Genomic DNA, 18,780 nt, shown 5'->3' on the forward strand with positions numbered 1-18,780 from the left:
ATAAAAAATATTCAAAATATCCTGCCAGTTTGCGTTCAAGAGTACAACCTGCTTAGTTTTTAATACGAGTACTGCTTTCTATACACATAACTTTGATTTCTGCAAAAAAAAAAAAAAAATCTCTGTAATAATGTACTTTAATTACTGTAATAATCTAGGTATAGATTATGTTGACCGGGCCAGTGAGAGGGCGTTCGACTGTACTACCATAAGTCCTCTAGGTGTATACAACTTACTTCTTGTCTACAAAGTGTATAGTAGTATGCTAATAGTACTATTATTAGATTAGGTAGATTGGAGAGATACATCTATTTATAAGAGAGTACTGTATATATGGAACTATCTGTGTTAGCCGCCTTTGTATTTTTAGATATAATACCAATAGGTACTATGTATTGTATGATAAAAAAGAAATATTATAATATCTATCTTTCTCCTTTATATAAATATATTATTTTATCCAAGGGGTTGCAAACACAAGTGTTCACATGTCTTGTTATGTATTGCACCTTTGTCCTGTCTTTATGTTGTCCGTAATGTCACTGCACTAACGGGTGACCGGTAAACGAGCTTCGCTCTTATGGTTATCCATCCATATAAGTTGTTCATCTCTTATGTTCAGAAATTGAAATGGTAAATAAACTGAAACTGAAACTGTGCTTATGTGGTCCAGGTTGACGAGCCAGGAATGATGGTAGTGCCAGTATACCGTGTAGTTTAGCCTCAAGGCAATACCATGTAGCTGGAGTAGCTTGGACAAATACAGTATGATAAATTTGTGCTGTGAAAGACAAAATTGTAGAATTATAAAGAAAATATTGTAAAATATAACAAGGAAATTATACTATAGTATAATTAAGGGGTAACCGTATAATATATAATTAATAATAATAAATGCAATGGCAATTAGGGCCTAGGTACTATTACAAATAAATTCATATATTATTTTATTATGATAAGGAACTCTGTTTTAGAATGAGAAAAAGCCGTCCCAACCCAGATTTGAACCCAGCTATCATTAAAGCTATAAAACAAAATAGACCATATTGTAGCCGGACTGGGTAGCGTAGACTTACTTGAGGCCTAGGCCTAGTACGATTAGCTAGAAAGAAGGATACAGGTCAACCCGTACCCATGCCAACTCGCTCGTACCCAAATTTTGGTTTACTTATATCCAAAATTTTGGCTTACTCGTAACCATCATGGGCTGGCTGCCTAGTAGTAGTAGTAGTAGTAGCCTATAGCCTAGCCTAAGGCAGCAGGCCCGGCCCTAGCCTACTACAACTTAAGTCTAGGCCTAGCCTAGGCTAGTACTAGTAGGCCTAGGCCTAGTAGTTAACATCATACATACGCCCTAACCCCCCTAGAGCCTAGTAGTAGCTAACCTACCTAGTACTCTACTAGCTAGGCCTAAGTATTAGCAGTAGTAGTTATTGCATTAGTAGTATTATTGTATTGTAGTATTAGTTGTAGCTGTCCGGTGGTCCTTAGTCACTTGTCTAACTAGCTACGTCTAGGCTAGATCCCCTAGTAGGCCTAGGCTAGGCCTAGTACGTAGTATAGTTATTCTTCAACAGTCACACAATTCAGATTCTGCCGCTGATTGCTAGTGAACAGGGGGAGGGAGAGAAAGAGTTAGAAGAACTGAAATGAGCCGTGACGTATAATAAACATCATACAAAATAATAATATAACTAACGAATCCGTATAATATAATAATGTTGTATGTTATAAAGTAAGGTAAATGGGTTTAATATAATACAATTATATTATAATATAATGTATTTTATTAATAATATAATAGTAAATGTTCATAATATAATGCCAAAACCGAATAATATAATACAAAAAGTCAATAATTTGTTACATTTTTCACATAATATATTAGAAATAGATATAATATAATGCTAAAACCAAGTAATATAATGCAAAACGTATAATTCATTACAATACAATATATAATATAATAAAAAAATGATATAATAATATAATATTTTGAATACTTCAGACAGCTGAGGCTTGCCATACAAAGATATAGAGAAAACTTGTTATATTACACGGTAACGTACATAGGCCTATAGAAATTTTTGAAATCATTAAAAAAAAATATTTTTATATTTCAAAGATATAGAGAAAACTTGTTATATTACACGGTAATGTACATAGGCCTATAGAAATTTTTGAAATCATTAAAAAAAAATATTTTTATATTTCAAAGATACAGAGAAAACTTGTTATATTATACGGTAACGTACATTATAGAAATTTTTTAAATCATTAAAAAAAATATTGTTAATGTGTTTTTGTATGATATTTGTATTATATAAATTTTGTAAATAGTTTTTATATTTCAAACATATTGATTTTTACTATGTTTTTATATGTTATATGTAGCCTATGGTTAGTTGCCAGTGGAAACAAAATTTCCACTCTAAAAATAAGTGAAGAAAATAAAAAACCAATGTGTCTTTAAATGATTTTGTTATTTAACTGTAGCTTTGAAATGTCTTTAACAACAGGGTGCCTAGGGGAAAACATGTACAAATTATTAATAATTAATCTCCCTATTTTGGCACAGATGTTATTTACAGCAAATATGCCTAAATAATGCTAAAAACATGCATATCCAGTCTCCAGTATCGAATAATCTATATAAATTATTTATTTCTGCCCTTATTTCTAAAAACTATTTCAATGTGAGAGATGGATTAAACGTATGAACCATACAGACATTATGTTCATATTTAATACCAATGAAATACTTTGCCAAACATCCAACCGTGTTTTTTCCCCGATTTACTGTACCATTACATTACTATACACCTTATTTATACGGGTGACCCTAATCAGCGTATGACAGTGGCTGTATGTAGGCCTACACTAGTAACACCGGAGCAACCCCCTACTCGTCTCGAAAGATGTACTAGGTTCTTTAGAGTGCACATGAGCCAGATGTGTACACTGGACCTACGGTTTATAGTCCTTATCCGAGAAGACTCATTCTACCACTAGAACCATGGAGCGAGTGAGGCTCGAACCCTTGCTGATGTTAATATGGCAAGGTATAACACATCATGGAGTAAAAGGGTTGTTATTCTTTAATCCATCCACACCAATTGATAAAACTATGAATAATTCAATATTTCAGTTCAAGTACCAGTATAATTTAATCAAAGTTATTTAATTAACGTAATTAATAGGCGAATGGATATTTGTTGTGGATGAAGTTGTATGCCTTTAAAGCAATATACATAAAAGGCACAGAATGAGAATATCAATCAATCAACAACTATGTAAACAATAACAAGTTGAATGATATTTACATTTACAAATTATATTCGGTTCTTGGTAGACGATAAAGGAAGTAGTATGTGGTAATTCCACTAAATTTCAGTTTTGTTTACTTTAAAAAGCATAAAACAAGTCTTTCTTCTTTACGTATTCCGACTATGATATGCAAACAGTTTCTATTACTTTGTCACACGGAAAATTGTGCATTGTAAAGTAAAACGATAAAATAACATCAATTGTTCAATACTGTTTATTATCTTCAATGTTGATTGGTGAAAAATATACAATTATTGATACAAAATAGAATAAAGTAAATTTTATAAAAAAAACTATTGGTTTACAAATTTATGATAAATTCAATATTTCTTTTTAAAATGTAACAATGCTCGCACATTATTTATACAAATTAATAATATAAAACTAAAAATATAAAGTTTATTAATCTATAACAAACAACTGTTGATATAGTATTTATTTGTCAAAATGAAAGGATGGCAAAATAATCAAACTGATAATACATAAGGAGGGGAAGCACACAATTTTTTATAGACTTTTCATATTGCATTGTTTAGGTTTTAAAAAATTAGATGACCCAAAACACGAAGTCATGAATTTTATATTTAGTATAACAAATGTTTGCCTTTTACTGTATTATATAAATGTTTATTATTTAATTTATATTTGAATATGGCAATAATCGTTTAAAAACATTCAGCAACTACAATCCAAACTATTATAAAAATGCATATAATTGTAAAAAGTGTCACATGTGGCTAAGAAATTAGCATATGAGAAAGGGTGTTTAAACAGCCTCAGCAAAGCCTAGACGATCAGCACCCTTGTCAAACTCGGTGTAGAACTTGCCTAAAAAGACGTCACCAAGAATCCAAAGAGGGCCAGCTGGCGGTGCTACATCTAGAGCTTGGAAACCACTCAGACAAATGGTTTCACTTCCCTGTGCAACCTGAAATATAAACAAATAAAGGTTAACTAAAAGTTAATCAATCATGTTGAGCTTATACCCTTGTGACCCAGTTGCTAGAGACTTCCAACAGTAGGAGTGCATTAGGGGAAAATTCTAGATATGATCCCAAAAACTCAAATATATGAAACCATGTAATTGCTGTAGTAGAATCTTGGTAGTAGAGTTGTTGACTGCAATCTGGAACAGAACTATTATTGACTACAGTTAAGTCTTCCAATACAAGACTCTCTGAAAACCGGAAACTTTCCCAAAACCAGATTTTTCTTGAAAATTCACTTTTACCATCAAAAATACACTCCGAATACAAGACTTTCAAGAAAACCATACATATTTTGCCAGCCCAAAGGTGTCCAGTATTTAAGAGTTTTTACCTAAACTTAAAGCTAATTTAACAAAAACAGTCTATACATACTTTGAGTACATAATCTTCACCGGTCAAGTAAAATGCCTTTCCACCAAGAACAAAACCAATCTTTGGTAACGACGACACTTGATTGCAATCAAATATGTACTGTAACAAGAAGATATAAAATAATATGTATTTCAAATTTAATAGTAAATAATACTGGATTATTTAATTTGCATAGGAGGTTTGGAAACAAAAAAATGCAGATGTGGATGGAAACCATTGCGAAAATGGTTTGTATGTGTTCTTTTAGATTTTATAGTCAAAGTTTTGGGAAATGACATTCCCTCCCCTTCCCCAGTAACCCATATATTTTGTGGATTCTTTTAACCCTATTTATATTCCTTACCGAGCCTTGCATTTCTTTGGCACCAAGTTCTTTGTTGATAGCTATGACATCAGTTGTAGGACCAGCAATTAAAGAAGTACCTGTGTCAGCGATAGCTTCACAGCCCTTGGGACAATATTTGGAACCACCTTGTACTGCAATGCTGAAAAATATACATAGATATTTTAACTTCTCATAAAGGAAATAATTACTAGCACTATGAAATTGTTTAAGACTCATTAAATATATATAAAATGTTTGTATTTCATAGTCAGGTCGACGTTATCTGCAATAAGGTATCAAAATACAGTTGTGCATACAGGACGTATTATGAAGCTGTAAGTCTAAACTTTATTTTAAATGGAACACTTTTATATTGTTCACGTTTTTCTTTTCTTGTACCCTAATAATATGCGTTGGCATTTATTACAGTATATTCAATTGATTTTCTGATTTTATAGACCTATTTATCTTTTTATAGATTTTCTGAAATGGAAGTAAATAACTCTGCAAACAATACGAACTAGGACGTGACCATTACAGGATATTATAAGGAAATTTCACAAAATAAATATCAATATGAATATGAACTATTTATGTGGAGTGTTTGATAACATTATTAAATTTATCTAGCACACTTCCTAATAGTGTCCAAAATTAAATGTATTTAATACATGCATTAATTTTGGAATGTGCTACGGAATATGTGTGAATAATAATAATATTATTAAGTATGTGTAAGAAGAGTATGTGTACAATAATACCTTAACATGTATTGCATCATATCACATATACAATGCTGGATATGTGTGAATAATAATAAACGTAATAAGAGTAGTGTACAATACAAATACACAAGTTATTGCATCACATCACATATACAATGCTGGATATTAACATAACATATTAAAGAGTACAGTAGTGTATTATAATACAATTGATTAAATTCCTTTCCAGTGACATCAATCAATCAAACAAGCGAAGCATGCAATATAAATGTTTTGTTTCATATTTGGTGTTATATGACAACAATTTGAAATTAAAATGGCTGCCAAGTTTCATATTTAGAAACTATTCATTGTACTGATTGATAGTATGAAGATCTATACCCCAGTCAGTTTTTACATTTGTTAAAATACACATCTATTACTTGCACAAGTAGGATTACCATTCAGACTTATGCTCATACTTTTGGAAAAACCAGTTTTACATGAAACTTGGATATAGTCCAAGATAATTCCAAGTTTCCAATAACAAGGTAATGTAAGGATAATAAATCAGTGAACCAAAGCAGCCCCATTGATGTATATATAATGCAACCTTTTTCTCAATAGAGCAAACAAGTACATACTTCCATAAATTTCAAAACCTTACCTGTCCATGTTAAATTGCCAGTAACCTTTCTTGGTAACTTTCTCATAAGAAAAGTTACCTTTGTAGTACTTTGGGTCTGATCCACCCAGAATCAGTTCTCCCCCTGAACTATCATTTGTATTTCTGAAAAATAATATTTGACATTTACACAATGTTATTGTGATAAAGTATATTAAAACAATTTTACATTACCAAGTATGGCAAAAGGTACAAGTAGTAAATTTGAAAACTACTATTTACAGAAATTGTTATATATAATAAATATAATAAAACTACTTTTACAACTACAATTTATTTAATTTCATTATGGAAAAGGAATTTCAAGGATACTCTCATAAACTTATACCTACCACCTCTCACCCACGAGGGCAGATTTGTTTACCTCACATGTATGCAGCTATTTCTCGCGCATCCATAAAAATATTCAGAAAAAACATTATTTTGAAATTAACTTGCCTATTTTGAAAGAAAAATAATCTAGGAATGTACATTATTTAATTAAGTTGAGCATAATTAGCCTAAGCCTATGCTTATTTGTATTTTATGGTTGATGTAGTACAGGAAAGCCAACTCAATTCATCTAAAAATTCAATATAGAGGGCGTATTCTTAGATTATTTTGAATAAAAATAATAAAAGTCCCTATGTAGGCCTACAATTTTGATTTAATGTCTCACGCATTGGCCACTGAAAAGGTTGACATGTATATAAATTATTTATTATTTATTAACTTCTGTCTGTAAACGATAAACTTTATTGAACTGTAATTTATCAACATAGCAATAAACAAGAGTTTAGTTTACTCAGTTATAATGTTTGCTGCCGTCTATATGATTGAAAATTAGCTGCATTATGCCACAGATGACCAAATGATATTTTGGTATAAACATAATATAAGCAGCACGGGCTGAAATAACTGAAGTGGAAAATTGTACACATCGATTATAAACAAAATAAGGCAAAAGTATAAAATAAATTAATACATTAATTATTATTACTGTATGAACTTTATACAAATTTAAAAAAGTTATTTATATTCAGTTTGTAATTTCACTTTTATAAGATAATGACCGCGTACAGAAAGCTTATTTTTAACTACGAAAACGCAACCAAAACCATTTATATGACTTTGTTTATTCATAAATGAATGTACTGTTTAGATTGCATTTGAGATTTCTAAAGACAATGAACTTATCAACTTACCGATCTAAATAGAAAGAAAAAATGGGTTTTGCAACTACTTTCTGTTCAACAAATGTATCAAAGACAGTCTGCACACCATCAACAGCAATCTCTGAGTAACCCATTCCCAATATTCCATCAAACTTTGCCGCAACAAACGTTGTTCCTGGTTCCTGTGTCGCTTCAGCAAAGGTCTGACTCTTGGCAACAACTGATTCTATCTGAAATTAAATTAAATGAAACCATTTAATTTTAATAAAATAAGATATCAGAATACATAAAGAAATACTACCAAATATGTAGCTTTATACAGACCAATTTCAGAAGGTGATTTTTCACTTTCTTTATTTATAATTGAGACATTTTTGGCCACCAGGTTGTCATGAGTTCACTAATTAGGTAGAGGTAAACCACAATTAAACACTATTTTTAAAACTAAAAAGCTTTGCTCTCATATTTTTGGAGTATGAATGTATTTTTTAGGAGATTATGTGAATAATTGTGTGTACTGTAGACGATACTCTACAACCTGTTTTTTTTTCTACTGATGGTTATTATAGAGAGATGTTTACTGGTAAAAATTAAATTAAAATTAATAAATAGTAGTTATTAGATGAAAAATTGATGCTGGGTTGTTATGGGGTTATTTTTCAAGAAAAACTTACAAATAATGTATATTGTTTAATTTTCCTGTGGACATTCCCCTTCTACCTACACCCTCCCCCATAGTACAGGCCTTGAAAGGGCCTTTTTGAACTGACTTACTGCAACTGTGTCTGTACTTAGGAAGCCTTTCATACTACCAGTTCCATATTCAATGTTGATACTTGTACCATTTGCTTTGTATGTACTGGATTTACTGCTGTTATATTTATTATGCAAAACTGCAAAAGAAAACAAATATACGAAAAAAAGAAATATTAGTACTAATAATAATAGTAGTAATATTATGTATTAATAAAACTATTGTATATTATTAACATTTTTTAAATGTTTAAATACTAATGCAAATATAAATATCTTTGATAAGATTTTAAGATAAACAGCATTATTAAATTATTTAATTAATTAAACAAACTCCAGAAAACTTGGCGCATCACTATTAGTATTTTCTTACAATAAAACTTTCAAATTGGACAATTTTTAAAGGGACAATTAATAAAGGGAAATTAATGCAGGTTTAAGGATCCAATAACCATAATAAAATAAATTAGAAAATTAGCATTTTTCAAACCTCCTGTAGTCCAATTATTTATACAAATCAAAAAGGATGAGAAAGACAAATTCCCAAATATAGTACATGCATTTAATAAAAATTATTTGAAAACAAATATTTTATGGTTTCAAAAATCTACTTTCTTCTTCTACCAGCTATATTAAACATATTATCTGAGGATTTTAAACAAAAATCATAATACCTGTAGGTCTATTAAAAATAAAAAATAAAAAACCATGCACTATACTGTATCTCCTACAAATTTGCCACAAAAAAAACCAATTTCCAATTACATTATTGAACCCAAAATAAACTACAGTATTACCAAATTAATTGTAATGATTTGTTTTATATCAACTGTACAACTGTTGCTTGAATCAAAATAATAGAATTACTGTTAAAAACACAAAATGCTGTTTGCTGCACTCTATAGTCTGTTAATTGCAAACTTTCAGATGGCAGTTAAATCATCATCAGACAACAGTAACAAAATCGCGACATAAAGAGTTGTATGACCACAGTGGTGCTTGTTCAATCATTTACTTATTCAAAATATATCTTGTTTAAAATTTAAGTTACATTTCTGTCTAAAAGGTTTTGTTTTCCAGGCAATTTTAAAGCTCTGTCTACACTATTAAACTTTATGTGACAAAACAATGTCCCCATATATGGACACGATGATGTCATATCACTACCATATCTGGGCAAATCACTACCATATTTGGGCACATCACACTTTCTTTGTCAAACTAGTTTAATAGTGTAGACAAAGCTTACACCACATTAAAATCATAATTTGTATAATTTTGCAAATGGAATACAACACAAAATAAGTAATTAATACTTGATAATTTATAAAATAAAAATGTTCATATATTTTTATACTACTACAGTACTACTACAATTTACATAACCACTTTTATCTTTACTTTGTTTTCTTTAAAAAAATATAAAGCCACTTTTATATTATATTGTTTGGACCCTCAAAATAAAATAAAAATTATTCACAAATAAAACTAATTTAAGAATTTTTAAATTAAATAATAACAACTTAAAAGATGTTATTATAGTTATTGTATTACTTTTGTTTTTATCTGTTTTGTACTATTTTTTTTAAATTATTTTATTTTGAAGTTTAAGTTGAATTTCTATAAAAGTTTCAAAGATATTATCACACAAAATATGTACCTATTTTTGTTGGCCTTAAACCGTTAAAAATATTAATAATAAAATTGTACTCCTATGAAAAATGAAAAACAAAAAAAAAACCTAATCCAATCAATCATGAACCTTGAAAACAAAAGCCTTTTTATTGACCTTCATGTAGAAATAACTGCTTTATCATTTTTCCTTAATATTACATCTCATTTTTCTCGTATTAAGGTTAAACATTGCTTTTGGGAATAGTTTGCCAATTAAATACAACATCGAAATAATCTTGATCGTCAGCAAATAACATGATCTCTTAAGCTGTTACATGAAAGATAAGCACTAACTTAAGTCCTTATAAAATTAATATACAGCTAGCTATCAACCTTTTAAAGAAATATCCATGACTACATTTATGAATGAATATAGAATAAAAATCATATTTATTTGTAAGCATTTCAAATATTGTATTTTCTTTTTTTAAAAAAATAATTCTGTTTATACTTTATGTTTTAATTGTTTTGTGTAGTGATGTACATTAGTTTGCAATTCAATGTATTCACAGTTCAAAAAGTTATTCACAATGAAAGGAGGGACCACGGAATGCGGCTGCATCAATCCGCATATCAAATACGCCAGTTCCAATCATGCTCCGTGCATTGCAGGGATGTTAGCGTATTAATGCATATCCGTATCCGTAAATTTGAAGAGATATGCCAAGATATTTCTTTCATTGCCATATTAACTAACAATGAGTCAATTTTATAAAACTGTACTGCAGTTTTTAAGAACAACAATAGGAGGATGTGGAATATGGTATTATAAAATAAATCAGTCGATTCTCGGGATTGTATCTATTTCCAAAGTATCATAGGAATATTTGGTAATACTGTACAACATCATGTATCTAGTAGTAACTTAACCTAATGTTACATGATAAAGGCACCACATGTGATTTAAATGAAATGCTGTATTACCAAATATTCCTATGATACTTTGGAAATAGATAGTACTGTATGTGGCGATACAGCACTTGGGAATCGGGTGAATAAATTATGTATAAAAGAAGAAAAAGATAAATTTGTTTATAAATGAAGTCTGTCTAGCAACACATCAGTTTAGTTTTTGAAACAAAACTACAAACGATTACCAATTACCGTTTCCTTCCTACAGCATGTATCAAAGAGACATCAATGAAACACGCATTTGTAGGTGTCAATTGTACTTTGTTTTCATTGACATCTAGAGTCCATGACAAGTTGAATAACACAAAAACATTACAGATATGTTATATCCTAACAATAATAAAATTAAAAGAATGTTAAAATGAACCAATAATATAAAAAGATAATATGATGCCCAATATAAACATATAAGTTTTGTTTTTTATTTCATGTGTATGGCTAAATGCTAGACACACAACTAGAAATAGAACCAATCACACTTTTTTAGAAAAATGTCGGCGGGAAGATTCTTTCTATATTTGATAAGCTTATGGTTAAATGAGGTTCATGATTGATGAAATTTTACTGGATTTCTGAAGGCACTAGGTGTAAACAATTTGTACTTCCTGGTATAAATGGCACATGCGCAGAGGAAAATTAGAGATTTAATGGTCATTTGGCATCTTGACTGTAAACATACTAGTTTTTTAATTTAATGTGTATGGTTAAATGCTAGACACACAACAACAGACAGACAATCACCCTGGGATAAAAACCTTTGAACTGTTGCGGTAATGTTCCACTAATTTCTATACTCTATTTGAATTTTTCTTTTTAAATTCTTAATTATGTTCAGATGTACAGAAATAAAAATCAGCAAAATGAACAAAAAAATTGAAGAAACGACTATAAATAAAAGTTACATCTTATCTTTACAGAAACAGGAGACACTGTCCATATTCCGTTTAGGATGAGTTTTCTTACTGTCAATCAAACAAGTAGATGATACCATGCTCTCATCTAACTAATTATTATTCAATTTTTAAAAACCATGTTTCTGTTTATCAAAGGGAAACACCTTTCACTGATGAGAACATACGTCTTTTTATCCGAATCTGTTCCATCCATCAAAATGAAAATCAGATTAAGATTAAGACTATAAAATAAGGATGAAATTTATATTGTGATGTGTAATGGTATTAAAAAAAAACAATGCTGATGGTAAGAAAGGATTAATGATGAAATGTTTTACCCTACTCCGTGATTGTATGTTTAAAGTATTTTTTTTAACAAAGTATGAATTTGCAAGTAATTCTCGGGTGGGACTCGAACTAACAACCTCCAGAACTGTGTTTGCCCCGACGGCTAGAGTTAGATTTGAGCCCACTGAAGCAGTAGGTCTATACCAGGGGATAGGTAAAGGATGATAAATGTTATAACTACTACTACAAAGTAGCTTTGCATCAGGGAACTAGTTAATGGTCAGATGTTTTACAGTCTACTCTAAAGCTCTATCTATACTATCAAACTAGTTTGAAAAAAAAGTGATATGAAAGTGCCTAAATATGGTCACATCACATTTTTTAATCACATAAAGTTTCATAGTGTAGACAGAGCTGTACGTAACAATTATATTACTATTAATAAGATAGAAATGTTATTAAGGTCATGATAGCAATGCCATTATATAATGGTGATGACAACTGTGATACAATAATGGCAACATTGATTATTTGACATCATCAGGGATGAAAATAATTGTTAAGTGACATTTTCAGTCATCCTTCACTTGTCAACAACAGTGTACGTATGACCTTATTTTATCAATAGAAAAATGCATATAGGTATTATGTATCTAGCATTCGATAATGTTGCTATCATCATTCTACTACTATCCCTGGCCTTCAGACATTCAAGAGATATATATAATATCATACCAAGGATGGTTTTATCTTAAAATCATCCAACACAAGCAGATATCTGACGAGTCATTTAAGAAGGTGACTAATCGTTTGATTAATGTACCGGATTAGGGTTGGTAATTGCTCGTCACCTCCTAATTAGAGCATAGGTCTTTAATACTGTTACCTTACACAGGTTTAAATTACTCATAACACCTTTTATGCGGTTTTTTTATTTCCCATAATTGTTCTTCTGTCAAATCATTCCTTTACACCCCCTGTTTGCTAGTGTCAAGGATATTTTTATATTTGCAATTTTAGACAAATGTCTAAATTTTTTGTTTGTTTTTATACATTTATTGTAATATAAAATTAGTCATTGTATATTTCTCACAGCCCGATTGAGACCAGCTTAACCGTGTTACTTAAAAGTAATTGTGATTTAATCCTGTTGTGAATCGTGATTTAATCCTGTATATGAATCGTGATTTGATCCCGTATATGAATCGTGATTTAATCCTGTTGTGAATCATGATTTAATCCTGTTGTGAATCGTGATTTAATCTTGTATATGAATCGTGTGATGACAAGGAAGACCTCCCATGGTTACTAAATTGGTTGGAGATTATTTTTCTAAATGAAATTTTATATATTATTGTCAAGTTCGTCTAAAGTAGTACTAAAACTCTTTAAAAATTGAATGAGCAAACAAAATTTTGTTGAACACACACAGCAGTATAGCTATGACAAATGGATTCATATTGAGACAATAATCAATATTAATAAAGTAGTGAAAAGTCTGTCCCATTAGTCAGTATGTTGCCCCATACTCGGGACAACCCAATTCCAAAGAAAGTTTGTTTTTGGGTCCCAAAGAAGTCTTTTAATAGAGGTCTACCATATAACATAAAAAAATAAATGTAAAAATGAGAAGTGAAAAATTACAATCGCTAGGGGATTAAAAAAAATGAATAAAATCATGCATCAACTAGTGAATAATGTGAAGCCTCTAGAGAGTAGACAAGTAACTAGTGTATCGTACATGTAAAAACTCGCTAGAGGGAAAAGACATTTGACAGATCTCTCTTGTTATGAAAGTGCATCTACACATCTTGCATGTCAACGAAATGTCAGAAGGCCTTGTCAATTATAAATCAGTATTCTCAATTGAAAACTTGCCACAAATGGATCTGCTAAAACATGCTAAATAATTTCCGTTTCTAACACTATAAATGATAAAAACATGATACTACAAATTTCAAGTTAATGTGATGCCTGTTAAAAAGTGTGAACGTGGAGTGGTGAGTGTTGTACATTGACGTATAAAGGACACGCTAACCTGTCGTACCACAGCAAATGCTGGAGTATGTTTATCTAATTATTTTCCTGAGAAAAGTGTAGTTTTTTTTTACTGAAAAGAACCACAAATATCATCCATAAAATATTATGAATTTTATTTTTAAATATCTTTATTCATTCCCTTCAGTGAAATATAAAAAAAGGAGCACTGAGGAGAGACCGGAGCTGTCATTGACAATTATCAGCAAAGGGCGTGTCTCACTTATTAATAAAATTTTACTTTAATATCAGATCTATAAACACTAATTTAAGTTGGTTCTGATCAAATGATAAAAAATGATAATGGCTTTAATTAGATATGAATGAGTAAATATATTTTAAATTTTAGGTGCAAAAACTTTTGAAAATATCAACCAAACCAAACCTTGCAGAATAAATAAGATTTCATTTTAATTGATAATTAATATTATTAATACTAATTATACCGTATTTGTAATACCGTATAATACTGCTAAAGTACAGTATGTAAAAAAATAAAGCAAATTCATTTTGTCATAAGAGTGATATATTGTCATCAGGTACTGATGCTGACACATGGTCAAAGTGCAATAAATATTTGATTTCTTGTTTGCCTAAATCTATACAAATCTGCACATACATCAACTTTGATCTTTTTGAATGTACAATTATCTTTTTGTAAAATGTTTTATGGACCCCACAATGTAACATGCTATCCATTCTACTTTCAAGCTAAAGATTCAATTGTTTCGATAACAAAACGAAACTGGGACAATTAAAATGTTGATGGTACTGGTACAAAGATGGACAATATTTTTAACATGGACGATAAACATCGTAGAAGTACCACTAAAACTAACTAAACATGTCAGGTCTGAAGTCCTCGAGATGTGAAGTTCAAAAACTCCTCAATGTATCCGATTCTGAAAGTATCTACAAATAAAATACTAGGTCACCATTCCAAAAAAAACACATAAAACTGGGGCAATTAAAATGTAGATGGTACAAAAATAGACAAAATAATAATGACATGCAATCAAAATGATGACAAAACAGGAAAGAACTAATGAGCTGACAATCACATTATCAATAAAAGGATGTAATCTAACAATTAACATCCAATCATTGGCTACTGGGCAGTCACATGACAACTCACAGAAATATAAATGACTATTCAAAATATCACATGTTGAAAAAATAAATCAAAAGTGTATTACTATGTGCTATGAGTCACATGGGTCAGAAAATTGCAAAATACATGGTTTTGGATTTAAAATGTTGGTATGATTACTATTACAGTAGGAGCATGTGATACTACTAGGGGCCTAATACTAGGGGCCTAACTCTGTTTTGTTTCACTCTTTTACTATGTATATCTGGTATACTGTACATGTTAAATTTCATTGGATTTCTAAAAACAGGACCATATGCAAAACAGTTGCTACATATATGATGCTCATATGTTGATCGTCCTCGGGAGTGAGGATTACCGAGTAATTCAGGACCATATTCATTTTCTCACTCCTGAGGACAACCAAAGTATATTGATTTAATACGTTGAGAAACTCAACAGTTCTTTTCAGAACTAATATACGTGGTGTACCGCAAACTTTATATCAACATTTGATTTCGCCATGCAAACGATTATCATTTTTTGCCGATATTCACCAAAAAATAAGAATGACGGTCACCATTTTTAGTTTGTCATAAACATCTAATAGTTTTAAGTAAAGTCCCTCATATAAAATTCAAATTATCAAATCGAAACATTTTTTTTTCCTAAATATGAAACAAATTTTATTTTTCAATTGTAAAGATCAGACGTGTGAAGGTTACAGTATACATAATCATGTTCACCAATTAATTGCAAATAGATTCTTCCTTATCTTCACAACAAAGTGTGAACGCACCCATCAACACGTGCTCAATATTCATGTTATATCATTCACGTCAAGGCCAAGTCTACAGGTGCGTACATGGCCTATGACACTTATCTAACGCGATAATTACAAACATGCTGTCTGGTTTGTAATAACTAAAATGCGAGCAGTTGCTCAAAACGCAGGCGGTTCGTAGGTATACTGTCGTTTCATAGAGAGTACATGGACAGAAAACAGAAAAAGTACAATGTTGAATTACAGCACCACACATTATTATTAAAATTAGACCACGAAATGTGTGGTTAATGTATAGAAAGTAGACTACATCTGTTGCTCCTCTGGGAACTAAAATTAGACCAAGAACTAAAATTAGACCAAGAACAAAAATTGTGTTATGTAAGTTTTGACTTATATATTGTATGATTGTACATATAAACTTTTAATTGTTATTCCAAGGTAAAACAAACACATTACTGTATTTATATTAATTAGGACTTTCAGACTTTCATTTCAAAAACATTGTTTGTACCAAATTTACTGTACTATAATCAAGGTCGGATATTGTACAACAATTAACTTTTTCACATTTTTATGTGAAATTTTAATCGGTTTAATTGTGGAATCTGTGTAAGAAAAGAGATAGTGTATTATCAAGAACAAGTGCCTTAAAATAATAGAAGAATTGTTTAGAAATAATTCCTCTATGCTATTACAATTGCCATTTATTTAAATTTCACTAATTAATTTATTTATGTATCTTGTTAAAGATGTATTGTCCCCCAAAAACATGAAAAATGAAGATTAATTAAATCAGACTTTGAATATGTATGTATGCATTTTGTATGTTGTATTGGATGAAGTTATTGCAGGGCTGTATCCGTACGGTTTGGTAAGGTTTCAACTTCAACCACTTTTTCACAGACGTCTTTGACAACTCAGTGGCATGAACAGAGATTGTTCTGTTTTATTTCTTATTTCTTGTGGCTACATCACTGTATTGTGGGTATACAAGACATGTACCTGTAAATATTGACAGTAAAATAAACAAATCAAAGATCATCGCATCACCTACCGCATGCAGTATCTGTTACTGGACATTTCACAGAGGGAATCCACAAGTTTGATGATCCTGTGTCAAAAATAACTTTGAACTTTTGTGGAGGAGTTCCGATTGAAATTTCTCCATAGTACTCAGCCTGGAAAATATTAAATTGTTATATTTTGTTTATGATATAAAATTGATAATTGTGATAACAAATTAGCACTGCTTATAAAAAGTTATTTTTACTGTATATAAAGAGTAGAACAAATATTCTATGGAGATGGTGAAATATTGGTGGCATCCAATACAGTGTCTGTTTATAAATGTCCCAATAAATTACATTAGTGGTACTCAAAATGCAAGTATTGTACTGTATTTATTTATAATTTTTTCGTCTCTGAAAAAAAGTGGTAAATCTTCCCGGACTTGGGCCCTGGCCATCTACACTGGCGCCATCCCTACAGTTAATTTAGGTATTTCTACTTTTAAAAATATGCGAAGAGTTTGTAAATCAATTATTTCACTGTGGAGGTGTAACAAAATTTTAAATCATATCATCTTTGCAAGGTGTGCATCGGAGCTGTTTTTTTTTTCCTTCTTGCAGATTTTCTTGTTCTACAGTTTTATAATTATACTGTTTTATAACTTCTTTTACACCTTTCTTAATAAAAAAAACACTAATACAGATAAGTGATACATGTTTATTAAAAATGCAAGCAAAAAGATTTTACATCTAAATAGTTTGTGAGAGGTTCTGGAACAGGTCCAAGTTGATCATATTTAGTAGCCTGGTTGTATTTCACAAAATGCTGCAGAGGAGTTTGTACACCAATCAAACGACGACGAAGGCTGTCAAACCTTGTAAGACGTATTCTTAATAAGAAAAAAAAGCAGATAAAATTAAAAATATAACATTGTTGAAAAAACAGTATCTGACCTGTGTACTCCAAAATGTTGTTTGTTTTGAATGGTCCATAATTTGATGTGGATGCTTTTTTGCATTGACAAATATTTTCTTTTTTGTAATTGTACAACTTTTTTTGTTATCTGTACAATAATTGTTTTCGTTAATTTTTTTGTTAAAATGGATATATTATGTGATCATGGTAGTCTAAAATAAAAAAATGAATGAATTACAGTAATTAATTTACAAATAACACTAACAGGACAATTGAATTGAAGATAAATAAATAGACATTAAATAAATGAATTCAACTATTATAAGTATCTATGCAATAATTATTTAATACTGTACTGTGTAATTCAATTGACACAAAAAAAAAACAAATTAGGCTACTACTGTGTTTATACAGTAATTGGAGAGACCATTTGCAGTTGGCTAGATCCTTACGTTGACCCATTCATTCATTCATTACCACCACCCTTCATCCAGCAGGAGGGCGGTGGTGAACTGGTCAACGGTTAACTAGTAGTACTATTAGTATTAGTATTATTAGGCCCACCACCACCAATCTTTCTACACTACAGATTTGTCATGTCGATGTTTATTCAAAACTCACCGCTGAAATCCCAAAGCACTGTTACTGACTACTGAAAGTAACATAAAACACATAAAAAGTTTCATTTTGATTAAGGATGTTTTGTCCAAACAGGATAAATATTGTTTCACCTCCTTGTGAATGTGGGTCCAACAACGATTCCACTTGTTCTTGTTGTCGTGCAGGTGATGTTTATAACATGACATGTGATAAAATACCATGTGAATATCAGGTGACCGTACCACCACGTGATTTGATTTCGCTGTC

General features: G+C 30.4%; 1 protein-coding gene across 1 annotated transcript; it reads right to left on the reverse strand.

Moving 5' to 3' along the window:
- Positions 1–3,874: 3,874 nt before the first annotated feature.
- LOC144844210 (lysosomal aspartic protease-like) lies at positions 3,875–18,702 on the reverse strand. Its single transcript, XM_078700986.1, has 9 exons — positions 18,535–18,702; positions 17,746–17,887; positions 17,045–17,168; positions 8,331–8,449; positions 7,587–7,786; positions 6,385–6,507; positions 5,032–5,173; positions 4,689–4,787; positions 3,875–4,255 (listed from the first exon to the last, which is right to left on the reverse strand). The coding sequence occupies exons 1-9, from the start codon at positions 18,597–18,599 to the stop codon at positions 4,094–4,096; spliced, it is 1,176 nt and encodes a 391-aa protein (XP_078557112.1). The 5' UTR covers positions 18,600–18,702; the 3' UTR covers positions 3,875–4,093.
- Between the last annotated feature and the right edge of the window lie 78 nt (positions 18,703–18,780).

This window comes from Antedon bifida, chromosome 6, assembly GCF_963402885.1.
Source record: "Antedon bifida chromosome 6, ecAntBifi1.1, whole genome shotgun sequence".
Classification (NCBI taxonomy): Eukaryota; Metazoa; Echinodermata; class Crinoidea; order Comatulida; family Antedonidae; genus Antedon; species Antedon bifida.